The 18,496-nt window shown below is 39.5% G+C and overlaps 1 protein-coding gene across 1 annotated transcript in view; it reads left to right on the forward strand.

The window, feature by feature from the left end:
• The window catches only part of LOC307134372 (oxysterol-binding protein-related protein 7-like), a gene marked incomplete at its 3' end in the record, with an annotated part of 238,478 nt that overhangs the window by 143,477 nt on the left and 76,505 nt on the right, over positions 1-18,496 (forward strand). The window contains exons 15-16 of the mRNA XM_079830070.1: positions 14,602-14,739; positions 14,817-14,880. Of these exons, the coding sequence (XP_079686196.1) occupies positions 14,602-14,739; positions 14,817-14,880 (202 nt within the window). The remainder of the gene's footprint in view (positions 1-14,601; positions 14,740-14,816; positions 14,881-18,496) is intronic.

The raw sequence follows: 18,496 nt of genomic DNA on the forward strand, positions 1-18,496 counted from the left end.
TTGCCACTAAAGTGAAAGTGCGCGGGCGACACAGTCACTCCGACTCCGCCAAAACCTTGCAAGGATGATCATTTTCGTAGAGATGGCAGCAGTTAAACCAAATTCTTTCACAAGGCGTTCGTTGGAAGATCCCGAACCGGACCAACGCGATTTACAAATCCAGCAGCAGGCCAGTGACAGGACGCAGCTGCACTCGGAGCTCCACGCGCTTGTTATGAGAAACGTAGGTGGCTGGCTGGATGTGTTGTTAGCAATGCCCTTTATTGCTTTCCCTGTCTTTTATTTCAAAGTGTCGGTACTGAAGTTTTGTGAACAACAACAGGGGGTAAGAGACCTCAAATATCTAACTGAACAATGCACACGTCATGACACTACTGAGATGACAGACTTTAATCAGAGAGTCATTGAGAAATTTGCTGGCCAGAAAGAAAGGAGAGCAAAATTTATGTTCAAGTAGTCAACATGCTAGTCTGTTGTGGCTGTTTTCTTTTGTTTTTCATTTCCTCATTCAATTATATGTGGGAATGAATTTAGTCAACATGCATCTTGATACTGCCCCCCCCCCCCACGGAAAAAAACCCGCCCCACCCAAAAATAATTATCACCAGCCGCCACTGATATAAGCTATCTCCCGTTGTAACCATCTCTTAGCTCTGTATCATGCTTGAAGATAAATTTGGTCTCTATTTGCACTTTGAATATTGAGTACTTTGATTATGGTTATTGTTTGCACTTAATATCTATGATCAATTTGTGGGAAGGAGTTCAGTTAGGAGGTCAAAAGAAGCTCATGTGCAGTTCTAAGGTCTGAAGAGACAATCATACAGGAGAGAAGCCAGTCAGTTGAGTTTTTGCCAAAACCTTTACAGTGCTTGAGTACTGTTGTCTTTAACTGCGTATGATAATTCATACTCAGAAAGTAGAACTGAAATGACATTCATTACAAGATGAGTTGGCCCTCATGGCCTTAAGTAAAAACATAAAATTATTACATAAAAAATAAGTACAATGTAAAACTACAAACTACTTAACTACTATGCATCTTGATATTGCCCCCCCCCCCCCCCCCCCAGGTGTGATGGTATGGGTAAGTTTAAGGGTAGGGTTAGGTGTAAGGGAAGTGTCAACTGTGAAATTACAAATGTAACTACAGAAATTAATTACAGACGTAATTACATGCAGGTATTTTTTTAAATGTAAGTACAAAGTAAAAACATGTATGTACACAATAAGTGCAATGTGTCAAATGATTAATTAAAATGTTAGTACATAGTAGTTAAGGACACCTAAAATAAAGTGGGTCCGATGAGTTAAATCATTTCAAATGCACCTGCAAACAATTTTTCTAGTAATGTATTTCATCATTGAGGATTTCTTAAAAATACTATGTAAAAATCTCGTCTCGTCTCATTCTCGTGAACCCAATCTCGTATCTCATCTCATGAGATAAGTGTCTCGTCACACCCCTAGTACTTAAGCATCTTTGGCTACTTTGTAGTTGTACTGAGTATCAAAGATATTAGCTACTTTTACTTTTACTTGACTACATTTTTGAACAAGTAAATTTAATTTTTACTCCAATACATTTATGTTAAGTAATGCAATTACACATTACACATTTCTGCAGAAGTTTGTTTCTGCTATAAAGAAGTGATATCGCCATCTAAGGGCATAGAAGGTACTATATCTTGTGCGTTTTGCCTTTACTCACCCAAACATGTCAACAAGGCTACTTTATGTGAATACGACTGCATTAGCAGGTAGCAGGTTGATGAATTGCAGCTGTTTGATTCATGAGATGAGGTCATGACTGCAGCCGGTGATTAGGCTAAAATCAGCACATCCAGTGCAAGAAGGCTTTGACTATTTTACTTAACATTATTTTATGTATCCGCTATATTGATGAGACCTTATTGAACGATATTGGTTTACTTATGGCCTTTTTGTGCACTTGAGCTTCACTGAGACTTGAGAGTATGTAGACCTTTAAGAAGCGTATGTGTCGACCTTGATTTATTGCAATATTGAGGTGTTCAGTCTTATTTCGATTTTAGAGAATAAACATGATTTATCATCTTACAAATACTTTTTTTTCTTATTTTCACTGGTATGTCTCAGGTGTTGAGGACTAGTCCATCGGTGAGCCTATATTTAGTATGAGTAAAATACTTAAGTACTGTTGAAATTAAATACTTTAAGACTTTTACTCAAGTTGTATTGGAATTGGTGACTTGTAATGGAGTCATTTTCGCAGTAAGGAATCTTTACTTTTACTCAAGTATGGTTTTCAAGTACTCTTTACACCTCTGGTTGACACAGTCTCTGCTGACACTTCAGGGATGCGTTGGTCATGTCTAGGCGCAGGTCCACCATCTGATCTGGATACGGCCCGGATCCGGCTGACTGCAGTAAACCTCGGGATAAACAGAGAGACTAACATTAGCGTAGATGCCATTCTTTTTATGATGTAATGAGTTCATCAGGTGTTATGAGTAGTTTTCCCTGTTCCGGCAGACCTAGTTAATGCAGTCTAAAACATCATTAAATCATTTAACTGATTTGAATAATATAAATTGATAATGTGCTATGTGTATGCCATAGTAAAGAGATGTGTTTTTAGTCAAGATTTACACTGACAAGAGTGTGTCTGCTTCCCGAACAATGCTAGAAAGACTGTTCCAGAGTTTAGGTGCTAAGTAGGAAAAGGACTGACCGCCTGCAGTTGATTTTGATATTCTAGGTATTATCAACTGGCCAGAATTTTGAGACTGCAATAGACGTGATGGAGTATAATTCGTTATAAGCTCGCTCAAGTACTGGGGAGGTAAACCATTTAGTGTTTTGTAAGTAATAAGCAAGATTTTAAAATGTATACAATGTTTAATAGGGAGCCAGTGCAGTGTTGACAGAACCGGGCTAAAATGGTCATACTTCGTAGTTCTAGTAAGAACGTGAGCTGCTGCGTTTTGGACCAGCTGGATTTATTTATTAAGCGAGCAGGGCAACCACCTTATAGAGCATTACAATAATCTAGCCTTGAGGTCATAAACGCAACTGTTCAGCATTTTCCATTGAAAGCATGTGCCGTACTTTAAATATATTTTTAAGATAGAAGAATGCAGTTTTACAGATGCTAGAAACATGGCTTTCAAATGAAAGATTGGTATCAAAGAGCACACCTAGGTTCCTAACTGACGATGAGGACTGGACAGAGCAGCCATCAAGTGTTAGACCGTATTCTAAGTTACTACTTGTGGAGGTTTTTTGTCCAATAATTAAATGTATTTTTTTCTGAATTAAGTTGCAGGAAATTACTAGTCATCCAATTTTTTATATCATCTATGCATTTAGTTAATCTTGTGATTTTGGTAAGTTTCGTCAGGGCTTGAAGAAATAGAGCCGCATAACAGTGGAAACTAATGCCACGCTCTCTAATGATATCTCTCAAGGGTAGCATGTACAGGGTGAAGCACTGAGCCTTGCAGTACTCCATACTGAACATGTGATCGGTGTGACATCTCTTCATTTACTGCTACTAACTGATAAAGGTCAGATAAGTATGCAATTCCACTAATGCCAACATAATTTTCGAGTCTATTCAAAAGAATGTTGTGGTCGATAGTATCGAATGCAGCGCTATGATCGAGTAACACCTAATAGAGAGATACAACCACGATTGGATGATAAGAGCAAATCATTTGTAACTCTGATGAGAGCAGTCTCAGTACTATGATACGGTCTAAATCCTGACTGGAAATCCTCACAGATACCATTTCTTTTCTAAAAAGGAGCATGGTTGTGAGGACACTGCCTTTTCTAGTATTTTTTAAAGAAAGCGTAGATTTGAGATTGGCCTGTAATTGACTAATTCTGTAGGATCAAGTTGCGTTTTTTTTATAAGTGGTTTAATACGTTTTTGGTACATATCCTAATGACATGGATGAATTAATGATATTAAGAAGAGGATCTATGACCTCTGGAAGCATCTCTTTTAGTAGCTTAGTCGGTATAGGGTCGAGCATACATGTTGTTGATTTAGATGATTAGTTTAGCCAATTTTTCCTCTCCTATAGCAGTGAATGAATGGATTTTTTTCCTCAGTGACACTACAATGCACTCGTCCTCTCATAAAAAGTAGTTTCCTCTAACTGATCATATTTCATACCTGTTGAATTTGGATTGATTACCATTTGTATTACCACAGTTTTACTACAAATACCATGGTTAAACTACAATAATCATGTTGTTTATTTTTTTATTTGTAATTTTCGTGAGAGCAGTATTTAAATAGATAAATGAATGTGCTGTAACTGCCTTAAAGAAATGTAATGATGTTTGATTTGATTAATCTTAAACAGTAATACGTTGACAGCGCGATTGCTTTGAATATTAAGAAATTTGGCATGAATGTGTGAATTACATAGTGAAATGATTGTCAATGGAAAAATGACAGATAATGACTAAAATATTGAATACAAATTAATAAATATGTTTTTTCTGATCTTATTCATGCGGTCTCACACTGCAGCGTCGCAGCCACCATTTACAACCCCAAATCAGAAAAAGTTGGGACAGTATGGAAAACGCAAATAAAAAAAAAGAAGTGATTTCTAAATTTACTTTGACTTGTATTTCATTGCAGACAATATGAACAAAAAATATTTCATGTTTAGTCTGATCAACTTCATGTCATTTGTAAATATACATCCTTTCCTGTCATTCAGACCTGCAACACATTTAAAAAAAAGTTGGGACAGTAAAGCATTTACCACTTTGTAATGTTGCCATTCCTTTTCACAACACTTAAAAGACGTTTAGGGACTGAAGACACCAAGTGATGAAGTGTTTCAGGTGTAATTTTGTCCCATTCTTCCTGCAAACAAGTCTTAAGGTGGGCAACAGTACGGGGTCTTCGTTGCCACACATTCTCTATTGGAGACAGGTCGGGACTGCAGGCAGGACAGTCAAGTAACCCTCTTCCTCCGCAGCCAGGACTTTTTAATGTGTGCAGAATGTGGTTTTGCATTGTCTTGTTGAAATATGCATGGACGTCCCTGGAAAAGATGTCTTCTTGAAGGCAGCATATTATGCTCCAAAATCTCTATGTACTTTTCAGCATTAATGGTGCCTTCACAGAAGTGCAAGTTACCTTTGCCAAGGGCACTGACATAACCCCATACCATGACAGACCCTGGCTTTTGGACTTGTTGCTGGTAACAGTCTGGATGATCCTTTTCTTCTTTGGTCCGGAGCACACGGCGTCCATTCCTCCCAAAAAATACCTAAAATACTGATTCATCTGACCACAGTACACGTTTCCACTGTGTGATGGTCCATCCCAGATGCCTCCGAGCCCAGAGAAGTCGACGGCGCTCCTGGACACTGTTAACATAGGGCTTCCTTTTGGCACAGTACAGTTTTAACTGGCATTTGTGGATGTAACTACGTATTGTGGTACTTGACAAAGGTTTGCCAAAGTAGTCCTGAGCCCATGTGGTGATATCGCTTATAGATGAATGACGATTCTTGATGCAGTGCCGCCTGAGGGATCGGAGATCACGGTTGTTCAGCTTAGGCTTGCGCCCGTGTCCTCTACGCACTGAAATTCCTCCAGATTCCTTGAATCTTTTAATTATGTTATGCACTGTTGAATGTGAAATATCCAAATCTCTTCCTATCTTTCTTTGAGGAACATTGTTTTTAAACATTTCAATAATTTTCTCACGTATTTGTTGGCAAACTGGCGATCCTCTGCCCATCTTTGCTCCTAAAGGATTAGACCTTTCTTGGATGCTGCTTTTGTACCAAATCATAATTACAATCACCTGTTGACATCACCTGTTTCAAATCACATCATTATTTAACCATTTTACCTCATTACTAGCCCTAAATTGCTCCTGTCCCAACTTTTTTTGAAATGTGTTGCAGGTCTGAATGACAGGAAAGGATGCATATTTACAAATGACATGAAGTTGACCAGACAAAACATGAAATATTTTGTGTTCATATTGTCTGCAATGAAATACAAGTCAAAGTAAATTTAGAAATCACTTCTTTTTTCTTTTTTTTTGCGTTTTCCATACTGTCCCAACTTTTTCTGATTTGGGGTAGACAAGCACTGACACCTTGTGGTGTAATCACATATGTTTATGAGCCTCGGCTTATGTTTGATTAAAAGTTTATCTCTTCGCCTGTCACTGAAAATGTCCAGATTTTGAAATTATCCTCTGGATGCCTATTTTAAGAGGCATTTGTTCAACTAATGCTTATTTCAGACTGCACGATTTTCAAACTCGTCGGATCACTGCTTTTTCACACTGCATGACTAATTGGCTGCCCTGTATCTCGTTCTCTCATTGGCTGTAGGTCATCACCGATGTATTTTTCAGTCAGAACACATTTCACACAGCAGGAGTTTGAATCGCCGACAGGTCCAGATATTTAGCATGCCAAATATTTTGCGGAAGTATGCGACTCATCTGCGATTCTCTCTGATTGCGTCACGAGCACAGATTTGCCTATGATTTCGGGCATTTGTCGGCGATTCTGCAAAACTTGTCGGCGAGTCAAAATCTGGGCTAAAATTGGGCAGTCTGAACTAGGCATAAGTGTTAATAGCACATGCATAACAGGAAGAATGGACACACTGCTTTGACGCGCACTTCCAGTATTCAATTCCGCTGTGAATAAAGGTCTATTAGGCGTAGACAAAAGCTAAGACAAGTTTAGTTTAATTATGTTTTTGTTCTGTTTTCCCTGTTCTGGTTTGCCTGTGTTCCCTGTGCTGATTAGTTTCCAGAGTCTCAAATTAGGCCCAATCCCAATTCTATTTTATACACCTTGCGCTACCCCTTCCACTTGCCCTTGCCCCTTGAAACAGAGTGGCACGACGTAGGGGTGAAAATTAGGGATGGGCATGATTAATCGACGATCGATAATTGATCGTTAAGTATTTCGTCGATCACGTTAATTTGTTATCGATTAATCTAATGCATTTTTTATTTATTTTATCTAATGCAGATTGCGTTGCCTAGTGTGAGTCTTGAAGCAATTAAATGAATTTCACTGTGTGGTGAAGTTCACTGCAAACATTGCGATGCCGTGTATAAATACAACGTGGCCACGACTCAAATGATGTACCACTTAAACAAAGTGCGTCCGTCCCTGGTTAATGTCGGTGGCGGTGCATCTTGATCTTAGTCTCAACCTAGCATCAAGTCGGCGTTAGCACGGACTCGGAGCTGTGATGCACAACGAGCAGAGAAAATTACCCAAGGGATCTGCAAGTTCGTTGAGTTGGATATTCTGCCCTTAAAGGGTTAGTTCACCCAAAAATGAAAATTCTGTCATTAATTACTCACCCTCATGTCGTTCGACACCCGTAAGACCTCCGTTCATATTCGGAACACAAATGAAGATATTTTTGTTGAAAGCTGATGGCTGAGAAAGGCTTCAGATAGGCCTCCATTGGCATTCAGTACATTTACACTCCCAAGACGCATAAAAGGCACTTAAAACGTCGTTACAAAGTCCATCTCACCACAGTGACTCTAAAATAATTTTACGATGCGACGACAATAGTTTTTGTGCGCAAAAAAAATCAAAATAACACCTTTATCCAACTTGTTATTGTCTTCCGTGTGTGCCTCCACGACACATGCGCGAGAATATGACGCAGATCCGGCGTTCGGACACATGACCCAGAAGCGATTTGTTTACAAGCAGAGGAAGACGCGCGTGTCTAAGCTGTTGGATTCTTCATTGATCGTGCTTTACAGGGAGTGCAGAATTATTAGGCACGTTGATTTTCTGATCATATTTTTTTTCCAGGCACATTTGACCAATTCCAAACCACAGTAATCCTAATAACTACTATTGATTTAGTATTTAATAATGTATAAGTGATATATAATTGTTCATGAAGGCTGGAAATGAAAATCACCTTATATTCAGGTGTGCAGAATTATTAGGCATGTTTTCTTTTACAGATAAATTGAGCCAAAAAAGAGATTTAACTCAGACTGAAAAGTCAAAAAGTATTAAATTCCCATGAGAAGGATGCAATACTAATGCAATACTAGACATTGCAGTTAAGGCATGACCATTGGACAGTGAAATGCTCGTTGGGTCAGCAGGATCTGACAAAAACAGGTGGTGAAGAAAAGACACCTGTTAACTGCAAAAGAATTAAGAATTAAGGTGAAGAATTAAGGGTGAAACCATCAGGAACCCTTTAGTCTCCAGCGCCACCATTTTCCAAAGCTGCAACCTACCTGGAGTCTCCAGAAGTGCAAGGTGTCAGGATCTCAGAGACTTCAGTTAGGTAAAGAATCCTAAAAAATGACCCCCACTAGATAAGAATCACAAGCTGAAGTGTTGTAAAATACATGAAGAAGGTTTTTTTATAGGCTTTATGGACAGATAGGTTGAGAGTGACTCTTGAAGGACCAGCACCACATCCTCTAGTACCACTGTTTGAAGAATTCATCTTCCAGAATCTGGCAGTACGTTTTGGGAGTTCATTTTAGTCCATCCTGAAGTCCGTTTTGCAGAGATGGACTAAAAATGAACTCCCAAAACGTACTGCCAGATTCTGGAAGATGAATTCTTCAAACAGTGGTACTAGAGGATGTGGTGCTGGTCCTTCAAGAGTTTTGGATTTTTTAGGATTTTTTACCTAACTGAAGTCTCTGAGATCCTGACACCTTGCACTTCTGGAGACTCCAGGTAGGTTGCAGCTTTGGAAAATGGTGGCGCTGGAGACTAAAGGGTTCCTGATGGTTTCACCCTTAATTCTTCACCTTAATTCTTAATTCTTTTGCAGTTAACAGGTGTCTTTTCTTCACCACCTGTTTTTGTCTGACCCTGCTGACCCAACGAGCATTTCACTGTCCAATGGTCATGCCTTAACTGCAATGTCTAGTATTGCATTAGTATTGCATCCTTCTCATGGGCATTTAATACTTTTTGACTTTTCAGTCTGAGTTAAATCTCTTTTTGGCTCAATTTATCTGTAAAAGAAAACATGCCTAATAATTCTGCACACCTGAATATAAGGTGATTTTCATTTCCAGCCTTCATGAACAATTATATATCACTTATACATTATTAAATACTAAATCAATAGTAGTTATTAGGATTACTGTGGTTTGGAATTGGTCAAATGTGCCTGGAAAAAAAATATGATCAGAAAATCAACGTGCCTAATAATTCTGCACTCCCTGTAGGTCTCGGCGTAGTTCTCAAAACGGGGCTTAAGTGTGCATTTCATGGATTCCCGAACGCTGGTGCTACGTCATATTCTCACGCATGCGTCGTGGAGGCATACACGGAAGACAATAACAAATTGGATAAAGGTGTTATTTAGATTTTTTTTGCGCACAAAAACTATTGTCGTCGCATCGTAAAATTGTTGTAGAGCCACTGTGGTGAGATGGACTTTGTAACGACGTTTTAAGTGCCTTTTATGGGTCTAGGGAGTATAAATGTACTGAATGCCAATGGAGGCCTATCTGAAGCCTTTCTCAGCCATCAGCTTTCAACTAAAATATCTTCATGTTCCGAATATGAACGGAGGTCTTACGGGTGTCGAACGACATGAGGGTGAGTAATTAATGACATCATTTTTGGGTGAACTAACCCTTTAAGTATTGTTGAGGGCAATGGTTTTCGAGAACTGATACATTTATTGGAACCATTTATTGGAACCAGCATATCAAATTTCATCACGACGTACCATCACCAGACTGGTAGAAACTCACTACGAAGAACGAAAGCAGCATCTGTTAAAATAATTGAGCAAAGCTGAGAGAGTTGCTCTAACTACAGACTGCTGGATCGCTTTAACAGCTGAGAGCTACATCACCATAACCTGACAGCTACATAATTCATCGTGTTTCCATTACAGATTTGGCCAAAACTTTCGCAATATTTTCTAAAGGTCGATAAAAAAAAATATTGCGAAATGACGGCGTTTCCATTAACTGATGTTATGCGACTAAAACAATTTTTTTCTTCTCGTGATAGTCATTCCAAAAATTATGCTACATATGTTGTTAGGTTTATATATATCCCAGCCACCGCGCGCCATTATTTTTAATGGAAAGAGACGTGTGTGTTATCCAAGCATTGATGGCAAGGAAGGCACCTTATACTTGAGCGGCACATAAGAGGTGTTATGATAAATTGTGGCATTCTATATTCTATTGCTTTTTATGAGTTTAATAAAGAACTCTGTCTCGTCTTCTGTCCAAACATACCATCATCTGTAAAGAATGATCCACTTTGACGCATTGCCACATACAGAGACGAGCGAAAAGTTTGAATCGTCATGGTGATAACTCAGTTTTTTTTTTACCACTTCGTTATTTTGGCTGTGAATTTCGTTTGTTGGAAATATAAACTGAATTTAGAAATGCTTTTGAAATGAAAAACTTTGCATTTAATAAACAAACCAGTCTACTAATACTCTACTAACACTCTAATGAGAATTAGTAGACATGTAGGTGCAATGTTATTTATAGTCAACAGAATGTGTTAAAGGGACCATCAAAATAAAGTGAAACCTATATTTTTGAAATGAAGACGGCGTTTGGAGTGGAGTGCAAAATAATCTGTTCCCAGAATCCACGTCCTTTGCCTTTATTGTGAGTGTACACAGATAAAAGTAGATAGTTTACTGTTTATTATATGTCTTGCACTTATCTATAGTATGGCTAGACATTATGGAGTATTGTGATTTGTTTCTGCACTGTCATAAAGGAAAACATCCATCAGAAGGCGCAGACGACTTCGTTGGACAGCGGGTTAAAGAAAATGTAGCCTATTTAGTTTCATATAGTTAGGCTATGTAGGCTATTTTGGAACAAATGAGGTCTCTGTTTAAGAACGCCAGCTTGCAGCTGCAGGTTCCGCTGCTTTAGAGCACCGCATATGCACGCGCATATATGTTCGGTTTGCCTAACTGAACGTAGTTAACTGTCTGCCATAAGTTGATCTTGTAATAAATGTCTCATCGAGGAAAAACATGCTGTATTTTTGTATCCATTGCATTTTTGAATTATAAAAGTTAAATAATTAATTTTATTATAAAAATATTAATGATTAATCGATAGTCGATCATTAATTCTCCCGACGATCAACTAAGAAAATTTAATCGAATGCCCATCCCTAGTGAAAATATTCCCTTAAGAAATGGAACACCACAAATATACCATTACATGTCGTCATATATCATCATGCACTGTTTCTTTTATTAGTGTCCTGTAACATTTAACCAGTATGAACAGCAATGATGTGTACATATCTAACAGAAATCAGGCGGATGTACATTTAACAGATGGCTCACTCCCAACTTTGTTTTGTGCTTTATTTGAACTTAAGAAAATGCCGCTAGTTTTCAGTTTGGAAACATACAGGCCTTCAAGTTTCCTAAAATGATACAGAACATATAAGACTAGTGGAACTGCTTTTCCATCAGACCAAACTGTTCTTTTTATTAACCGTTCTATTCCGTGCTGATCCGAGCCACCGGTACAGATGTTTTTTTTTTTCTACTGTGGTGCTGCGATAACAAAGCGCTTTGCAATGTAATACAACAAGAGTTTACAGACGATAAGTGATGTAAATAGTGACTGCGTTATGAAGGATGACCAGATACTTCTTTGAACTGTATTATTAATTTGTGTTCACAAATAGCATGAACGCCAGCATTTCCAGGCAATTTATGTTCCAGGAGGAAAGCCGGGTCTCCCATGGACCTCTCGCAAAGCGGCCGTCCATGAACGCGCCCCAAACAGTGAGGGAGGCATCTGTTGAAATGGTTTTCCGGGAACATGGCCCCTGGGACAGCAACCAAAGTTTCTTCCATATGACAAGAACGAGGCATCTGCGCGTTACCCTGATCATACGGAACGGATTTCCCCTCGAGGAAAACCCCCTGATTCCCAGCCACCACTGTAGGGGTCTCATGCAGCAGGCCAAGAGATATTCTGTTGGACGCAGCTGCAATGAGCCCCAGTAGTGAATCCCATACGACTCCCAGGAACATGGTTCTCTGAGAAGGCGTCAACATGCTCCTGCGTGTCAAGTCTCAACCCCAAGCACTGAGTGCAGCCAAGGACGACATCTCGATGCCGAACTGCTGCTACTCGCGACTGGGCCAATATGAGCCCAGTCGATGATGTAGTTCAGTACACGGATGCCCCAGAGACTCAGTTGGAGCCAGAGCTGCATCCATGCACCTGGGAACGTGCAAGGGGAAAGAGCCAGGCCATACGGAAGAACCCGATATTGGTACACTTCGCCCCTGAAAGCGAACCTCAGGAACTTCCTGTGACACAGAAGGATGGATACATGGAAGTATGCGTCCTCTTTAGATTCATCGTGACAGACCAGTCCTCAAACTGGATCTGAATAACGACAGTAAGAATTGTGAGCATCTTGAATCTCAATCTCCTCAGAGAATGATCCAAGTACCTCAGATCTAAAATTGGACGCAACACCCCCATCCTTCTTGGGAACTATGAAGTACCGGCTGTAGAACCTAGACTCCCTGTCTGGCGGTGGAGCACATTCTGTGGCCTGCTTACCAACAGGGAGTGAACATCCTGTTCCCTTACCTGAACCTGCCCTGGGACCACTACAGTCCAGACCACCCCGTTGAACTTCAGGGGAGGGTAACCGAACTGCAGTCTGTATCCCCTTTTCTACAGTCGCAGGCCCATGCAGATATATTCGGAGGAATAACCATGCGCCAAGATAATCTGCTAAGGGAACCAGGCTGGCTTCGGGTGTCCACTGAGCCTCATTCCCGACCCCCTAAAGCGGCTGACCGGCAGGGAGCAGTCGAGAATGATTCTCAGTGTGCGGACGCGTTCGCTGCCAGCTGCAGGTCTTTCTAGAGGCAAATGGAGCAGTGTGCGTTCACAGGAAATCTAACGGCGGGAGCACAGCATCGATTCCCAAAAACTGGGGGAGACCACCTCGATCGCACCTTCCCGGGTGAGGGGGCTGGCCAGCAGGGGCCTCATTTAAGGGAGCAACTCGACAGGGCCGCAACAACTAGGGCGGACACTGCGATTAGCAATTGCTGGAAACTGACGTGTCCCGCAGCCCACACGGCGACGAGAACAACATCAATTTCCTGAGGGCTCCATCTTAGATGAATATTCAGACATGCTTTGGATGACAGGCTGATTTAAAATATCTAACTTGTCAAAGTCCGATAATATACCATTTAATTCATCAGAATTAAATGCCACCATAATCACCCAACCCGTGAAACCTGGTCTGAATGATAGGCTGAATGAAAGAAAATATCTAACTCCTCAAAGTCAGATAATATTTAATTTTAATTCCTCAGAATTAAAGATAAGATATTTCTCAATGAAAACAGACAGGAGCTGACTGCTTGCCTCGCACCCAAACAGTATCACATGCGCACCGATCGCGTGTGTCACTTTAATTACAGACCTATAATCTACGCGCTGCCTCAGCTGGTTGTATTATGTGCCGGTGAACCCTTTGTAGCTTCAGTGTATGCTGTCACAAACTACGTAATGATGCAGCACCAATCAGGATTGGAGGTTGATTTCATTGATGCTTCAGACGCGCTACGCTGAGGGGCGTCCCCTAGTGTCGTTCCGACGCAGTGCGAGTTCCCTCAAAAGGGAACTGGCAGCCAGGCGACACACAAGTGATTGATCGATCCAGAGAGGCAACATCACTACACGCATTCTAGCAGCACGGTAGTCAGTGTATGTGGGGAAACTCCTCATACCCTTCGTTCGTAGTGTGGTCCCGAAAAATCTTCGTTTGAAGGGCTATCTGGCCCTTCCCCTTACCCCTATCACTCCAGCCAAAAGAGAATCGAGACTCCCCTGTGTATTTGAGTTCATTGTTTGTTTTCTGGTATCGTTTATGATTATGTGATTGTGTTTGTGATTTCTCCAGTGATCTCCTGCATGTTAGATGGTTAAATAAAGTTAAATTAAATTGAATGGTTAAATTGCTGTGTATTCATCGTTGTGCGCTCATTATAGCCACTCACATGTGAGACAGAGTGGTTGCACATGGGTGTGGCTGGGAGTCTCTGCCTCGCTGCTACATTTACATGGTACATAAACTGGGTGCATGTTTCATATTTTTAACATCTTGAAATAATTTTTGTTCAAGGGGGCAAATCACATTGATTTGGCTATTGGATGACTCATTCAAGAAGCGTTCTTAACTTGGAAATATGTATTTTGTTTTACTGTTGTAACAGTGCTGAAGTTAAGTTGGTCTTAAGTTAAGTTGGTCTTTAGTTGGGATAGTTGAAAAAGTGCTGTCATGATTTACTAACCCTATTGTCATTCCAACACTGCTTGACTTTCTTGTGTGGAACAAAAAAAAAAAAAAGAGAATTTTTATTTATATAATTGAAGTCACACAAACTATTTGGTTACAAAACTTCAAAATGTCCTCTTTTGTTTTCCGTAGAAGAAAAAAGGTTTTCGTCTTTTGTTTTAATTTAATTTCCTTGCCAAGTGGACATTTTCACTGTATTTGCTGCATTAGTTAGTGCCATTGTTTAAAATTGTCCCTTTTCCCCTCTTTCAGGTTTATGTGGCTGCTTTCTCTATTTCGGGCTATGCCTGGGCCAGCTGGCGCAATCGGTACAAACCCTTTAACCCTGTTCTAGGGGAAACGTATGAGAATGTGTGTGAGGACCGCCGTTTCCGATATGTTGCAGAACAGGTATGAGATCTTAATACTGAATGTCCTATATATTAAGGACTCATTAGTAGTAATTGCATGTTTGCATAATTTTCTAGGTCAGTCATCACCCACCCCTGTCTGCCAGCCATGCAGAGTCTGATAATTTCAGCTTTTGGCAAGGTAACATTTCAAATTATTATTTATTCTTCAAGCGAAGTGTTTAATTTTGGATTTAAATACAAAATAGAGATCATAGTAAACAGTTGTAATAAAATTATTTTGATTGTAAACTAGGGCAGATCATTAGTGTTGTTTTCTATGGTTATCGGTGTATTTTATAATAAACCCGTCTCCAGCGTGTTGCCTCCGATCATTCGAATATTGCACTTTAATAATTATTTAATCAACATCATCCTCAATAAACCCGTCTCCAGCATGTTGCCCCCGGTCCCTCGAATATTCTGATCTATTATGACCTCCGAGCTGTAAAACTGCCAGAATAATAATAATAATACGCTGTTTGTTAATTGGCCAGAGGAGAACTGGCACCCCGACTGAGCCTGGTTTCTCCCAAGGTTTATTTTTCTCCATTAGGTCACCTAATGGGGTTTTGGTTTCCTTGCCACTGTTGCCTCTGGCTTAGTGTGCTCAGTTGGGGACACTAAATTTTTCAACTAAACATCGAAATACATCTAAATAATAAACTAAATTAACCATTTAAACTAAATTACTGATCAAATTATTGATCTAAAGCCCACACTGTCACTGTATGATACTTTAAATTTTTCCAGAATGGCTATACAGCTGAATAAAATTATGCTGCATTATTTTCCTGTTTAACACTGTAAAGCTGCTTTGAAACAATCTACATTGTTAAAAGCGCTATATAAATAAAGTTGACTTGACTTGACTTGACTATTTTGAGTCTTCCAAACATCAGAAACACTTGCCCAGGTAACCCAGCTAAAACTGATTAGATTACACCCTAGCAGCAATTGTCCAGGAATCTGCCCTCTTGACAGCCACCTCAAGGTTCTCTCTAGCATCCATGCTGTTCCTGATGAATCATCTTTTTTCCTGTGATGTCAAGTGCAGAGCACTGACCTGCAAAGCCTCTGTTTAGTAAGCTCCAAAAGAAGTTTAATGCTCATTGATTGATTGGTTGGTTGGTTGATTGAGTGATTGATTGAGTAGTGATTTGAGTGATTGAAAAAGCAATCATTCTCTCATTTTCAACTGCTTTTATTTCCAGGAGATGTCTTAGGCCTAGTCCACACATGCATACATGCATGGGTATTTTTATAAATCAAGTTTTTCCTAGTGTATAGTGTCCACATGAAAACGCAAAAACACGCTATTAAGCGCTGTCAAGAGCATGCCAAACCAACAGGTGGCAATATAACCCTAACCGTAAAGCCATGTTGGTCAGTCAGAAGCCTGGAAAAAAAGTTTATTGCCGGTTCCAGTTCTGATGTAAAATCGGTTTCAGTGACCAGATACTGCGTTTGAGTGTGGACGAATGGCCAAACCGCATAGAAAAAGCTGTGGTTTTGAAAATACCCGTGTTCGTGTGGACAGGGCCTTAATGTGTAAATATTTGTATGAACATTAGATTCAACAACTGGGACTAAACAAGTTTCAAAACTAGCAGTCAGTAGCTGCTTTAAGGGTCCCACTTTATATAAGGTCTCTTTAAACACTATGTAGTAACATTTAAATTATTAATTTGATACAATGCACTTATTGTGTACATGCATGTTTTTACATTGTACTTGTATATTAAAAATACCTGCATATAATTACATATGTAATTAATATCTGTAATTCCCCCCAAAGGAACCCCAAAAGGGAAGGAAATGACATCACGAACTGAATGGTATCATTCCTCTCTTTTTATTCCAAACAAGACAGATGATAGGCAAACCAGTAAATCCTGATTCACTTTACCAGTAATCTGACAAGTATATTAAAGATTGCACATACTTAATGTTGCATAATCCGTTTGTACATTTTCTGGACCCCGGTATGACCAGTAATTCCTTGACGGGCCAATTGGGAAACGGATTCTCTATGTTTCCATGAGGAACTACAATCTAAGTTTTAGGTTCTATCAAAGCATCACTTTAAAATTGTATTTGGACTGAACGTAGCTTTTTTCGAAGGCGATCATACCCCTTGACCAAAGCTATGTTCAGTCCAAATCCGATTTTTGTGCATATACGATTGAAATCCGATCAGATTTAGCAAGTGTGAAATCGCATTTCTGGAAATTCCGTTTCAGTCTGACCACTCTGATTAGTTTTTGCCTGGTTTGTGACTTTCTCACGCCATGTAAAATGTAAAGACAGACGTTGTTGCAGGAAGCATTCTGAAAGACGCTGCAAAAACAAGGTTGTGTTGATCCAAAGTGCCGATCGAGCAGAAATTTACTATAACGGAGACATGTTTTGAAAATGGCGAAGACGACAGTGCGGAATAAAGCCGCTCATACCAGCCTCCTACGTTTCTGCCACTGCCTCAGGAGACGCAATAGCCCAGCGTGCAGTGGCTGCACAATGTCATGTTGTAAATAAGACAACATCTGTATTGCAGACCCCTCTATGTTGCGGTTGTTGTTGCTGTTTTTGTCTTATGTCTACTGCAGTAGACGTCATTAGGTAGGAATGGGAATATCAGTCACCTCTTCATTGATTGAGATGGGGGAGAGGGGGTGAGCAGGTATGATGTATTCTTTGTTGACCACAGCACAACATACCATCAAGAAATGTGCAATAAAGAAAAACCATCAAAAGTAATTTTTGCCTCACTGATATTTAATTTATGTGTCACAAATGCATAAAGTCCGTGTCTTAGTCTCTCAGCGGCGTTGATCAAGGACAGAGTACACACTATATTATGTCAACAAAGAGTATTCTCAGCGGACGCATGCCAAACGGATTAAGCCCACATCGCATCACAAAGTACAGGATTCTGCTAAACTGGAAAAGAAGATAATTCTACAGCCGCAGAAGTTGAAACACCAAAGAAAATTGATCAGCAAAGAGAAGCATGCAGAGAAGCAAGCAAGCAAACAGTCACCGCATAGGTAAGCCTGCTGGGCTTTGTTCTAATCAGTTCTGGAATGGGCGCAGTTTGAATTGTTAACGTTGTTTATCCATTGGGGATGATCACGCGGTTGTGTTATTGTTTGTTGTTTGGCTTCAGTTGATGTTGATCAGAGCTCTAGTGTTTAAAGCGTATTGTTGGTGATTAGTTTTGTTTGGAAAATATGGTCGCAATGTTTATGTCAAGTCAACTTTATTCATATAGCGCAGGGGTGTCCAAACTTTTTTTTAAAGGGGGCCGGATTCGATGTTGTGGACATACCCGGGGGACGGTCCCTTTTCTATTATATATATATATATATATATATATATATATATATATATATATATATATATATATATATATATATATATATATATATATATATATATATATATATATATATATATATAATGACATGTTTTGAAACATGACAGATTTGACAAAAGCTTGAGCTGACAGTAGAGTAGGTTGAGATAGGACACAGGAAATGTATAGATATTTAACAATATCTGTAAAACTTTCATCAACCAAAAAGTTTTAATGGGTGAAATTTTAATATTATTACGGAGTTAGAACTCTATTCTTATTTAAATTATTTAAAAGTGCTCTATTTAGATCACCATAGGTAGAACCACACTACAAAACATGCTTTTTTGACTTGGTATTTCTGTCTTTTTTCCAGTCCAAATATCTAAAAATTCTTAAATCA

Source organism: Gobio gobio, assembly GCF_949357685.1.
Source record: "Gobio gobio genome assembly, chromosome: 11".
NCBI classification, from domain to species: domain Eukaryota; kingdom Metazoa; phylum Chordata; class Actinopteri; order Cypriniformes; family Gobionidae; genus Gobio; species Gobio gobio.